The sequence below is a fragment of the Siniperca chuatsi genome, linkage group LG7, assembly GCF_020085105.1.
Source record: "Siniperca chuatsi isolate FFG_IHB_CAS linkage group LG7, ASM2008510v1, whole genome shotgun sequence".
NCBI lineage: Eukaryota > Metazoa > Chordata > Actinopteri > Centrarchiformes > Sinipercidae > Siniperca > Siniperca chuatsi.
In genome coordinates, this window is record NC_058048.1 from 15,067,072 (window position 1) to 15,080,664 (window position 13,593).

Below are 13,593 nucleotides of genomic sequence, written 5' to 3' on the forward strand. Positions count from 1 at the left end.
CTGTTGGCAGTCAATGCTCTCATAACTGTCCACCTTTAAAGTCCCCTGCTAGACACACACACACATACACGCACACACTTACACCTCTGCTGCCCTGTCTGGTCCACTGTGCTTCACTTATTGTTCAGGCTGATGCAGTCATTCAACACAAACACACACACAAATGCACACTGACCACTGATATGGGGACGGGCTTTTTCTGGAAGCTGACTCACTCCATTTCAACACTACCGTAAATGGATGAAATAAGGAGGGGAGGAAGAGAAGAAAGGAGGAGGAGGAAATGAGCAGAATGACGAGGAAATATTTAGAGAGAAGTCAGCCAACATCCCACCCATAATGACATAATTTCTTTGTCAATTTCAAATTCTTTTAGTCCGCGTTGTGTGTGTGTGTGTGTGTGTGCAAATGCTATAGTTGTGGAGTTTATGTGCATATTAAAAAACATGTTTTTGTATGCGTTTATGTGTCTGTCTGTGTAAGAAAAAGTCAGTATAGTTTGTAGACTTGGCCTAAAATATCCCCTGGCCAGCACAGAGTGAGTGCAGGTTTCTGAGAATGTAAGCTTTTATAAAGTACTTTGGCTAGAGGAGAGTATGAGTGTCTGAGTATTTGAGAGTTTGTGTGTGTGTGTGTGTGTGTTCCATGTTCTTATATCCCGGTGGGGACTTTAACCTGAATGCACACTAACCCATGGGGACTTGGGTTTTGTCCCCACGGGTAGAGACTGCGTTTTGATGGTACAGACTTGGTTTTAGGGTTCAGGTTACAATTAGGTTAAGGTTAGGGTTAGGGTTAAGGTTAGGCATTTAGTTGTGATGGTTAAGGTTAGGGTAAGGGGCTAGGGAAAGCATTATGTCAATGACTGTCCCCCACGGGGATAGTGAAACAAACGTGTGTGTGTGTGTGGCTGTCTGCGGTCTCTGTGTTTTGTTGAATTTGAATCTGAACCCCTTCACCTTCCCCTGCAGCTGTTAGAGCGCTATCCAAAGAACACTTCTCTCACACACACACACACACACACACACACACACACACACACACACACACACACACACACACACACACACATCTCCTATACACTCATTTTTCTGTCTGTCTGTCCGTCTCTCTCGCTCTTTTATACCTTTTCAAATGCCCACTCTTCATCTCTTACCTCCTCTCCATTAGCCTCTCTCACTCTCTCTTTCCTCTCTGTCTGATCTGTCTGTTTGGCAACATGGCCTACAGCTTGGCAGCACTACCCCAGCTCCACATAGAAAGGCTGTTCGGTTGGACTGCATACTTCATTAAAATGCCTTTATACTGGCGCAACAGAACCTGTAATGATAAGAGCTGTCAAATGAAAACATCTGCTCGGTTTCTGTCCTTCCTTTGACTTTCTGCCACCTCACTCTTGCCTCTCATTGTTTCTCTTTCTCTTGTCTTTCTTTTTCTTTCTTTCTCGGTTTAGTTTAATTCATAAATATCTGTGTTCTGCAGCATAAGGGAACATAATATATATCAAATTTAAACTAGAATGTCTTTTCTGGGTTGGCAGCGATGGCATGCCAGTGGTGAGGTGTGTGTGTGTGTATGTGTGTAACAAACCAAGTTTTAACTCTTGGACTGTTACACAAACTGTATGGACCAATAAAAATTATAACAGGGCAAGTTGTTCCGCACTAACAAGTGCAACAAAACTTACAGGAGAGTGAGGGAGCTGTCAATCAATCACAGTTTGTTCACGCCCACACAGTCCTGAGAGGAGGTCTAATCAGACAACATAAAACCTGAAGGCAGATACAACATGTCTGACTTGTCCACTATTGTGACACAGTGGTTTTTGATTGCTGATATTGTGTAAAGATTGTTTAACTTGTCAAGTGAAACATGAATACTACAGAAGCTTCTTGTTTTCCCTGGAACTCATATCTATGCATTAGGAGATCATATGTTGTTTGAGGCTATTGTGTATCTTCCTAAGATATGTTATAAGATTATGTAAAGATACATTTGAATAAGGAGCCACTCATCCAATGCTTTTAGGAGAAACAGTGTTGAAACTTTTGCAACATATTCTCATGCTAAAAACATACCTGCAACAAAGTTAAACAAACTAGTGCAACTTCATAACATACACATGGCTGAAGGTGAAGTGTTCCTCCAGGCTCAAAAACAACAGGGACAGGAAGGACACAAGCATTGTTACGGTCAGGCTACCAGTTACAAAATAGTAAAGGTTAAATGATTGCTGGAAGTTTGATGATGAGAAATAAGGCAACATTGTGCACGGCAGTGTGACGGTGAAAATTCACTGGAGCATCACGTCTGAATGAATGTAGAAGAAAAACTAGTATATTGCTAAAGCTTTTGTAGTAACTGACTTTATTCACCTACTCTTTGACCCTCTTTCTCTCCTCTGTCTCTGTCTCCTCTTTCTTGGTGTCTCCTCCTGATTCCCTTGTACTCTTTGTTATTAAGGATTATGGAATTACATTGAATTAATCCATTCTTCACTGTAACCCCTGGTCCTTCTCTCTCTGTCCTCTAGGCCTTGGATGGCAGGATCTATGAGCATGTGAAAGACTACCTGGTAGCGCTGTGTCATACCGAGCTAGAGGCCTCCCAAGCCACACACAACACCTTCCAGTTCCTGTTGGACAAATCCACCAGGGTGAGTCAGATGTGGTGAGAGACACAGACCTTCTGTACTTATTTGTAAGTTAGTACTTGTAGAAATAGAGTGTTTTTTAGTTTCAAAACTGCGATACTGTGGGGAATATCCATCGATCTTCTTGACATCATAGTGTGATGAAAGTGCAAAAACAGTGTGTATTTCTTGGGATAGCTTGACATCTTGAGTTCATTTGTTATTATTACGCACTAGTTTTCATACATTACACAGTAGTGGAATTGTGCCTAGGATTGGAGTTTGGAAGCATTGTTCGCATACAGCAGTTTTAATAAAAACATTTTCTAACTGAGGAATGCAGAAATGCTAACAAGGCATTTCTAAGTAAACCAAAAGACAAATGCTGAAACACAGTGTGTAAGAAACAATATGTCAGTAAGAAATAAAAACTGTTGCATTTGTGTGTCTGTGTAAATCTTGCAGTCTACTCCAAATGAAACAAAACCATTCTCAAAGGAACAATGATGGATTTATAACCAAAAAACCACACAGCGATTGGTTTGTGTGCAGGCTAGCTTGTAGAACAGCTAAACACCTCTCAGTACATCATGACCTGCAGCCGGTCGGCAGTCTTATATAACTGGTTTGGAGGTCTCATACGTACGTAGAGTTATATTGTTTTTTGTACTTTTTGTCTGAAGGAACTTGACTGTGTTCCTAGCCCAACTCTTTGACCTGACATGGATGCTATTGAAGTGATACTCAAAACATCAAACTCACCCACTGCAGGCTTGAAATGTGGCTGTAAAAAGTTTGTAGTTCTCTCCTTCACGGGGAACGGAGGCTGTGGTCAGCATGGATTCACTGAAGTTACAATAGATTCCAATATTGAATAAGTTTTCACAGCAGGAAACTCGCATGCAAATGCCCTGGATTAACTATCTCCCTCTGTCTCTCTCTCAGATAATACAAGAGTATAACCAGCAGTTGTTCATGCAGGAGAACCCAGTGTTTCACAAAGCACACGACTTCCAGTTCCAGCCCAGCGAATGTGACACGGTGAGACACACATAGCTGTACACACATCCACTGTATTCATATCCATACACATGCAGCTCTGGGATATTGTGCTTAGAGATGTTTGTTGAACGTGTATTGTTTGTATATGAACCTGTTCACACAGCCGGACACTCACTCTGTCTCTCCCTTCCTGTCTCTTTCAAACACATGCACACACTCATACACACACTGATAGTAATCAGCTTCTTGTGTTGCCACATGTGGGCTTTTCCCTACTCCTAATTTTTCTGTCCCCTCCAATATTGTATTACATCTGCGGCGAAAGTGCTTAGCTCATCTCAGTCAGCTGAATGACTGAAACAGAATTCATGTACCTTTATGCTTATGATTTTAGAGAATCCCATTAATACATCTGGGGCTGAGAGGCTTGCCAAGCTGGTAATCAGAGAGCCAAAGCTCTGATCTTATTCTCTAGAGAGATCTTTGGTTCTTTTGTTTCCAGTCTTTGGAGATTTCTTTATGTTAACAATTCAGGATGGAGTTGTCCAGTTAACTAGTGTCTGGTTGAGAGCGTGACAGAAGCATGAATCTACACTGTGTTCTAATATTAATCATTTCAACGCCAAATGTTATATGTCCACTGGGAACTTTTCTTTGTAGTCTTAGCTTCCGTTCATCATTTACATAAGCCTAACTTTCTTTTTTTGCAAATCAAGTTGCTGAATGTTAAAAATATTTCAAATAGTCATGAATCGATCAGGGCCTGTGTGATCGTAATGCAGCAGTGGGAATCATGCTGTCTCACCCCTCTGGGGACTTGTTAAGTATTGCTGGCTAAAAAAGAAATGTCTCCCAGTGGGCATTGGTCCTAATTCCTCTATAGCTATCCTTTTCTCGTGTGAGTCATTTTGTGCTCTCTTGTTTCTCAGCTTCTTTCTTTCTTTCACTCTCTCTCTCTCACTGTGTTCTGCCAAATTTTCTTTCCCTCTCTGATCTTTTTCTTTTCTTTTTTTTTACACAAACTGGTGCGCTAACATTTCTCTAAACAACAATGTACTATTCCTTCCCCGTGTCTTCCTAATCCTGTTCAACCTTTGCTAACACTTTTCCCTAACTTTTTTCCATTAACCCTCTCCTTGTATTTGTGTGTCTGTGTGCTTGCACTGCTGCATTTGGGTGTGTGGGTGCTTGCCTGTGTGTATGTGTGTGTGCCAGACTCTGAGCTCGGTGCAGCAGTTGGTGGACATTGAGCCGTCGCCCGTCAGTGCCATGAGAATGACCCTGGCACAGGTAGTCTTAACTGTTGTTAGCGTTCCCATCTTCATTCCTGACACGAACCATGAATCATCTACTCCATTCATTTATCTATCTGTCCTAGTGACATTGACTTGAACATGTACTGTAGGAAACCTTTACCGCTCATGTATTGCCTAACAAAGCCTTGATAAATCTTTTATTATTGCAGTTCAACTCTAACACCTGGTGCTATGATTGACATTTTGCATGATATTTGTAATATATGAATAACTATGTATGTATGCAGACTACAGAGCAATTTAACTCTCTAACTTGGAAATTCTTTTCTGCTGTTGCCCTACAAAAATGACTGTTGTTTGTGTACAGACACACTGCTTTCCATCTAGTACACTTCATGATCATTCTGGTGTATGCTCAGAATCAAACACATTGTAAATAAATCAGACTTAGATGAACACAACACAAGTGCATAGTACTGGAAACCAGTATTCCTAAGTCCAGAGTTGGTATGAGGAACTTTTAAAGCCAATCCATCCTATGATCTGGTGTCGAATGAGCCATTGAGCAATGTCATTAGTGAGATGGACACGCACACACGGGGTAGAAACAAAACCAAAATGCCTTTTGTGCCTTAAACTGCATGAATCACAAAAGTAACTTCTGTGCTTTTAACCCATGCTGCTGGGTGATGTTTTGGGACACTCACAAGGGATTTCTCACTACTTGTAGGGCTAACTTCGTGCAGTCTGGGTTAGCATTATCACTGCTACTACCTGCCATTTCTGAGTATGTCTCATGTTAGCTACCAGAGCTGACGTATGTCTAGCAAAGGTGGCATGTGGTAAAAGAAATTTTGGAAATCCAAGGATAAGTGTCACATACAATTTGACCTCTAAACTGTGATTTTACTGATTTACAGCAAGTTGCTTTATTTTTAAATACTGAAACTGTCCTTATATACGTTTTCTATCCCTCCATGTCAAATGTTTGGTGTGTATGATTTTTATTTGCACATTGTGTTATGTGTTCAAAATGTGGTTATTGCAGGCAGAATGACTACCTCTGTACTTTGTTTTGTTATTCCTTTTGTTGTTTGTGTGTATATTTTTTTGTTAGATTCTGCGTTAGCTCACCCTAACCAAACCACCACACCAAAATCAAGCTACATGCTGAATGTGAATAAGTGAAAGTGTTGAGTGAGTAAATTCTGTCCAAAAAATAAGGAGGTTTATTCTTTAGGTGTCTGCATCTGCAAGCAGCAACCCATAAAACAGAAAACATTGGCTACACATGTAATAAATGTTACATAATACTAAAACTAAGACTAAATTTGTTTAAGGATGAAGGCATTCTATTCTGGTTTACAAGCAGCTCTTTACCTGTATACATATTTTTCCTCTTGGTTTATTAGGAAAACACCTTAAATGCGTGTTTGTTTTTGCCATTAATGCACATATTGTGTAATCATAGCAATGCATTTGCCACAGTCAGAAGGCACTGCTGTCTGTTCTACTGCAGGTTGTGCAGACACCCTGGAGTCAGAGACTCCCACTGCTTTTAAAAAATCCATTATAGCAGCCTACATAGAAATACTGCTACCTTGACTTAAGTGTGATGCAGGTGCTATTCAGCGTAATGTATTATATTAGTCAAGAGACAGCGGCATGTTTCTGCAAGATGTGGAGAGAGATCCTTTCTTTTAGAAAACAAGAGAGTCTATGACTTGTATGAAATGATTCAAACATGCATTAGAGCAGACAGTAGCAGCTTGTTACTGTATCAAAAACATTATTGGGTTTACCTTTTTTGCCATTTTTGCATTACAGTAAAATTGATAGAAAAGACTTACAAGTGTCTAGAGGGAGGGGATGACATAGAACAAGAGTCCTCAGCTGGAATCGAACTACAGATGTTGCGATTACGTGATATGCGTCTTCAACTAATAAGAATTAGACTCACACTTTCCTACCAGCATATTCCCGTATTTCCCATTCACACAGACAGCTACACTTTAACACCCCTTCATCCCTGTGGTTTCAGAATAACACACTTGTTCTATACAGTACTCTAAATGACTGTTATTATGACAGTGGAGGTTGTTATTGAAGTTCAGTATGATCACACCAGACATTTTAAGTTCACTGTGCTGTACTTCACATTTCCCTTAGCTGGTATCACATTTACAGTAGTTGCTAATGGTTTAGAATTGTGACCTTGATTTAATTAATTAATATTTGACATTGGCACATTAACACATTTAGAATGCAAACTGATTAACATAGGTCATATTTGCTAATGGTTCCCACTACATCATGATAATTTTTTATATTGGCTCACTAGCATATCAGCTGTATCACGCTGACCAGCAGAACATTTGAAGGTGCTCCCTGACTTTTTTTAGGGGCTTACCAGCATGCTTTAGGGGTAAACATAAAGCTGATATACAGAATGAGGAATCGAACCAAATGGCATCACAGAAAGTCACTGAAAGGTCACATGCAAGGAGAAGATTCAAAGTATTTTATGTGCCAGTATTCACATTTTCCCCGCAACATATAGATGCTGCTAGGCCACCTTAAAGAAACTCTTATTTACTCAGTTTGCTCCATTAACATTATATCAATAATTTTAGCAAACTATCAAGGCACAAAGTGGCTTAGCTCTCTCCATGACATGTCAGCCACTGTTCAAATCTAGTTTTATGCTTCCCTGCCTTACTGTAACTCCCTGCCATACTCCCTTGCCTGAATGTAATTAAGCTGTAAATCTCCCATGTAATACTCTTCTTTTCACACCTATACTTAGCCAGATTTATGCCCTCTTGTTACTGAAGCACCACATAATTAATAGATATGATGTGCATGGAAACTTGCAATTAAAATATCATGTACTTTTATTATCAGATTATGGGAACCACAGACTCTCAGGTTTGTGAACACACATCAATTACACTGAAAGTATGTACATCCTGATGCTCAGTTTGTTTTTGTTGGAAGTGGTAATTTTTTTCTGCGTATAGCCAGAATATATGTCATACCATTTTTTAAACATTACAGGCCATTGATTATGCCACAGAATATACTAACACTGTATAAATGTCAAAAACACTTATTTCTGCAAAACAGAGCTTCAGCATTAATTTCAGTTTGATAAATCAGAATGAGGATGCGTACATGAATAGGGGACAGAGGTTAAAGGTTTGCTTAAAAAATTAAGCAACTGGGACAAGTACATAAAAGGTAGGTATCATAAAACTTACCTTTTGAGAAATTGGATTTTAATAAAGAAACAAAGGCAGATAGCAGCAAATATATAGATGACATATGTGTGTGTGTGTGTGTGTGTGTATATATATATATATATAAGCCGTTTTTTCAGAACACGTAAGACAGCTCACTTAGGTTTTTATGTTGTCAGAAAATTTGAAGACTGAACTAAAGTGCCACTTTTTGGACAATAATAACGCATATTTCTTGTTTCTTTAAAGCCCTGAAAACTTCAAATCTTTAGTATATTGCGATAACACCAAATATTCATGACTAAATAAGCAACAATCAAAGTAAAGAAAGCATTTTTAGGTATTATACATTATATATAAGGATTTATATATATATAAGGATTCCATTAAGCCCTGCCCACTGAGAAAAGCGCAGAGAAAAAAAGAAAAAAAAGAAGAGAGATCTCCCATTTGAAAGAAGCAAAACTGTTTTAACTTTGGCAGAAAATTGTGCGTTCATGTAGGATTCGATTACTCATAGTAAGAAGCTGATTGGAAAAAATATGATTTCATGGCCTTTAAGAAATAATGTAAAATAAAATGTATGATCGTTCTGTCATTGGTAAGTGGGTTAGTGACAAGGTGTGTGAACTTAATACTTAATAAAATTTAATACATTAGTCTCTGAAGTAAAATTGACATATGGCATATAATTGATGTTGAATGTTTATTGGAAAGCCATGCAGATTCTTCAGCAGACCCACCTAGGCGCTTTTGTATGTAAATTAAAAAAAAAAAACATATATAAAGGCCTGTTGCCATGCACCTCCTGCTCTCTTACTTGGTAGTACACACAAAAACACACACACACACTCAGACAGTCACACACACATACTCACGCTCTTTCACATATGGTTTTAATAGCAGCTATTTTGTTCCAAGAGGATAACAATAGAGCTTTGCAACACACGCTGTATTAATTATGTGAGAAGGAAACAATCTTACTCTCACACTTTCTTTCTTTAACAGCTTCTGCATGTCACATATCTTGTGCCGTTATCTCTGACAGTGTACTTATGTGTGCACTTGTGTATATGTGTGTTTGCCTGCTATGCGTGTGTGTGCGTGTGTGTGTGTGTGGGGCTGGGTACACGTGTGTTGTTACCCATGCCTGTCTGGTTCATTTGTGTGTGCGTGTTTGTCTATATTAGAGTCGTCAGCTGGAGTCGGAGACGGGGACGACGGAGGAGCACAGTCTGAACAAAGAGGCCAGGAAATGGGCAACCAGAGCGGCCAGAGAACACAAGAATATCATACATTACAAGAGAGTAAGATGGACACACACACTTTGGTCAAATATACCCATTTTAGAATATACCCAACAAACACATACAAACACTATTACTAATTAAGTTATGTGTTTGTGTGTGTTGCTTTCAGTGTCTGGAGGAGTGTGAGAGCCATGGCCTGCCCCCCACAGAACAGGGCAGGCTAGATCTGGAGATGAAGATAGAAGACACCAAAGAAAACATACGCAAAGCTGAGGTCTGTCGACATTTGTTTTTGATCACAATTCTATTTAACAACGGATAAATAATAGGATATGCTCCCTTAGCACTGTTGCCTCAGTGTCTGCATTTAAACTCGACCCTTGTGTTGTCATATGGGTTTCATCTGGGTGGTTCTCATAGTCTAAAGACATGCAATATTAGGTGAACTGGAAACTCTAAATTGTGTGTGAATATGGTTGTCTGTCTGTGTGTTAGCTCTGTGATAGACTGGCGACCTGTTCAGGATCTCCCCTGCCTAGGTGAGGCTCCAGCCTCTAATACCATGCATAGGATACGTGGGTATGGAGAACGGATGGATAGATGTTTCCTCTCTTCTGAAATGAAAAAGATGAATGATTCTTCTCCAACAAAAACCTTCAGTAAACAAACTCAAATACATATATTTATGTGGGTAGTTAGTGTACTGTAACATCAATGAAGCATTAGCCTCGCAAACACGCCCTCTGTTTCAGTGACAACATAAAATTCAGCCCTGTCCCATATTTCCTCTACCTGGTGTTTGGGCTGAGTGACTAATTATGTGGCAGTTGGCATTCAGTCTGCTCATCTGCACGGCTGATGTAGCAGGGTGCAATTAACAAACATGGCCCAGGATCGATCAATACACCTTTCACATTACAGGAGATGTCAAAACATTCGAGTTATTCGACCATTTTCACCCACAAAGCCCAATAATCCCCTGCTGTACATGGTTTTGCTGCATTCTGTTCGGTTGCAGAGGTTTAAAGACGCTTGTCTGCCTCAGTACCTCACTGTGACAGTACACAGGTGTGATGGCAGTACAGCTATGAAACTCTGATCTATAATAATTAAACTACCAGATCTAATACTATGATTGACATTTTTTCTTTTAGCTCTTTCTTCAACTCCCCTGTCTCTCCCTCCTCATCTGCCTCTTTCTCATCTTTCTCATCTCACACTCCCTCTCTTTTTCCATCTACAGCTCTCAGCCTTTCCACTTGCAGAGATATCTATCATTTATGTATTGATTCTCACAGATTCAACCTGTCACGGCATGAATGAGATCACTGCATCACCCCTCATCCTTCTCAACTCAATCCCATCTCTGTTCTCTCTCAGAAGTCTCTATACCAATGCTCTTTTGGCTTTCCATCTCTGTCCTTCAATTGCATTCTCTTTCTTTCACTTTGCTGAGCTCATTCTCTCCCTAACACTGTCTCTTTGCCTCCAAACTACCTTTTCTTATCAGGCTTTCACATATCTGGCACCCTCTGCTGTCAGGTTTGGTCAGAAAACATTTCACTTCTGGTATTACTCTCTTTGTGATCACTATTTCACTATATTTTGTTGTTGTTTTTTAATCCTTTAAGGTATTTTTGTAAATTATTGGTAGAGCATATCTGATTTAATTTGACAGATTTTTTAATGATATGTTGTTATTTCAGTCTAGAAGAATTCTTGCACAAGAATGCAAGAATATTTTAGCAACACTTATCAGTATCTCGTGATCTCACCTTCTACAAAATAATTAGGGAGTCTTTACATTGTGGTGATCACACCACATTTTTCCTACCCCACCCTCTGTCTCCTCCTCTCTGTTTCAGTCTCTCTCGCTCACACTGTCTGTCTGCTATTCTTTGGTCCTCTAGGCCAGCATTACCTTGAGTAAGATGATGAATATTTTACGAGCTCATTTGGTATAAATTACTTCTTCCAAGAGCTCCTATCACATAATTATAAAGGGAGTGAGAGTAGTACAAAATACATTATCCAGTTTTGATTACAGCATTATCTGGATAGTGATTGCGTCATTCTTTCCTTTTACATGAAGTCTCACCTTCATCCCATCAAGTTTGTTGCAATAGCCTTTTCAACACCTTGTTAACAAGAAAATGAAGCTAGGCCCATATTTAGAATGGAGAATTAGTAGTATAGAACAACCTGTATACAACGAATGTCAATTTATGGAGTAAAAGATATTTTGAGTCATCTGTACTCAGTGGAGAAATGCATGGTGTTGAATTTTGCTGGGTAATTATACAGGTTTAATTTGGTATCATCTTCGGTATCATCATCAGCTTAAAACTTTCAGAAGCAGCATGTCTGAAATGCAAGCTTAAGCACAGAAGGTTACTACCAGCCAGTAAGAAAGATTGATAGCATAGTTGGCCTCGCTACTTGTCCTCATTTACTGATTTTTCATAAAATGCCTAATTTGCTTGTGACAACATCTTAAACGCTTTGACGGCCAACTGAGTTTCAAAATCAATGTTTAGAGTTGATGCTGCCCGTGATAAAAATGTGACCATCATTTACTGCATGTCAAACTGCAGGTGAATCTGTGAGAACGATACGATTTCAGGTTTATTCAAGATACCGTTTTATTCACCATAGCCTCTCATTTTAATATACATACTGGAGTGAGAGTAATGGCGGCAGGTTTCTCGTCTTATTCCACAATTTTCCATCTGTATATTAAATGAGAAACATGATGCAGGACGCATAAATATCAACTTTCAAGAGCTGGCAGACCTATTCATTAGCCTGTTTATACAGGTTATTTTAAGAATATGTTAAAAAGCCAGTGAGGCTGTTGCCGTCATGGACATAACTAGACACAATAGTAGGTCAGACTGAGTAGTGTTCATATCGTTATGGGGGAATTTAATTTCTTGTAATATAGCCACAGAAGACTTTATCAAAATAAACAGCACAAACCTAAAGTTCAAATGTCTCCCCTGTCACACTAAATGTGTCTTTGTTGTCACAGATGACGGAAAAGAAGCAGCAAAACTAAAAGAAATAAAAGAGTGTAGATGTCTTATGCCTTTGAATCTATTCTGCGGTGTTCAACGGTACGCATCTCAATCTTTAGAAGGATCCTCATTTTCTCGCCTCTGTTTTAATAGAATCAATAAACATTGAAAGAAAGTAGTAGAGAGTAGAGTTATGTATTCTGTGCTCTCTACTAATGCTGATTTTATGGCCGCTGCCTGAGTGCTCAATAAAAGACTCTGGATACTGAAACTCTCTAAAATTACTTGAATAGTTATTACCGTAAAAAATTTTACCAGCATGATTAAGTTGATACATGCTGTGATAAAAGTCAATTGCAAATTTTCATAACATAAACTTAAATGTATTATATATTTTTTTATAGAATGACAGCATTCCTCAGGCTATCCCTGTGTACTGTACTGGAACTTTCATTATTAATAGAGCATCATGCTTCAGAGATGAAGAGAAATCAAGAGGAGAAAAAAAGACATTAGGATGAAGTGATTCTTACTCTCTGAAATCTAACAACTTCTAACAGCTGCTGATTTAGTCTGTGGTATTTGAAATACATGGCACTATTGGCCTCACTGTATTTCCTATATATATATATAGATATAAGTAACTGAAAATGAGGAACCATCCAGAATTACTTGAAGTCAGTACAAATGATCTTATCTTAAATTTTCCCTAAAGTATTTTCTTCTCACAGACAAACCTATCCATTGAAGCTTTCTACCTAGCGGTGAATGCAAAAAGAGATCTTACTATCTTTTATATAAAGTTTCTTGCATGTTTGTTTTTAACTTTCCTGTCTCACAGCATAATTTTAAATGCAGCAGAAGTTCCATCAGCAATTCCCCATAGTGATATTAGATTATTATTGGCCTCTTCTCTGCTGTTTTCCTCTTTATTGGAGTTCTTAGAGGATGAGAGAGTGAGAACAGTTGAGGCAAGAGGCTGTCTACCATACTAATGAGCTGTTGAAGGCTGTTCTCACACTGGCTCCACCAGACAATCTGGTCTCATTAACACGTGGAATCAAAATCCTTCAGACAGAAGATACATCAAGACACAGACAAGATGGTGCTCCCAGACACTTTCTAAGCAAACAAAGCTAATAAGGATTGGAAAATGTATTGGAAGTATCTACTTATAATCTAGGCACAATTTTATCT

At 38.9% G+C, this 13,593-nt stretch overlaps 1 protein-coding gene across 3 annotated transcripts in view; it reads left to right on the top strand.

Annotated features, from left to right (window-relative positions):
• Positions 1 to 13,593, top strand: part of LOC122879469 (F-BAR and double SH3 domains protein 2-like) — a 61,617-nt gene that overhangs the window by 31,083 nt on the left and 16,941 nt on the right. For 2 of the 3 annotated variants that reach the window (XM_044203593.1, XM_044203594.1), the window contains exons 9-13: positions 2,534 to 2,656; positions 3,578 to 3,673; positions 4,850 to 4,924; positions 9,320 to 9,436; positions 9,549 to 9,653. In XM_044203593.1, the coding sequence (XP_044059528.1) occupies positions 2,534 to 2,656; positions 3,578 to 3,673; positions 4,850 to 4,924; positions 9,320 to 9,436; positions 9,549 to 9,653 (516 nt within the window). The remainder of the gene's footprint in view (positions 1 to 2,533; positions 2,657 to 3,577; positions 3,674 to 4,849; positions 4,925 to 9,319; positions 9,437 to 9,548; positions 9,654 to 13,593) is intronic. The other variant, XM_044203595.1, reaches the window with a different exon arrangement.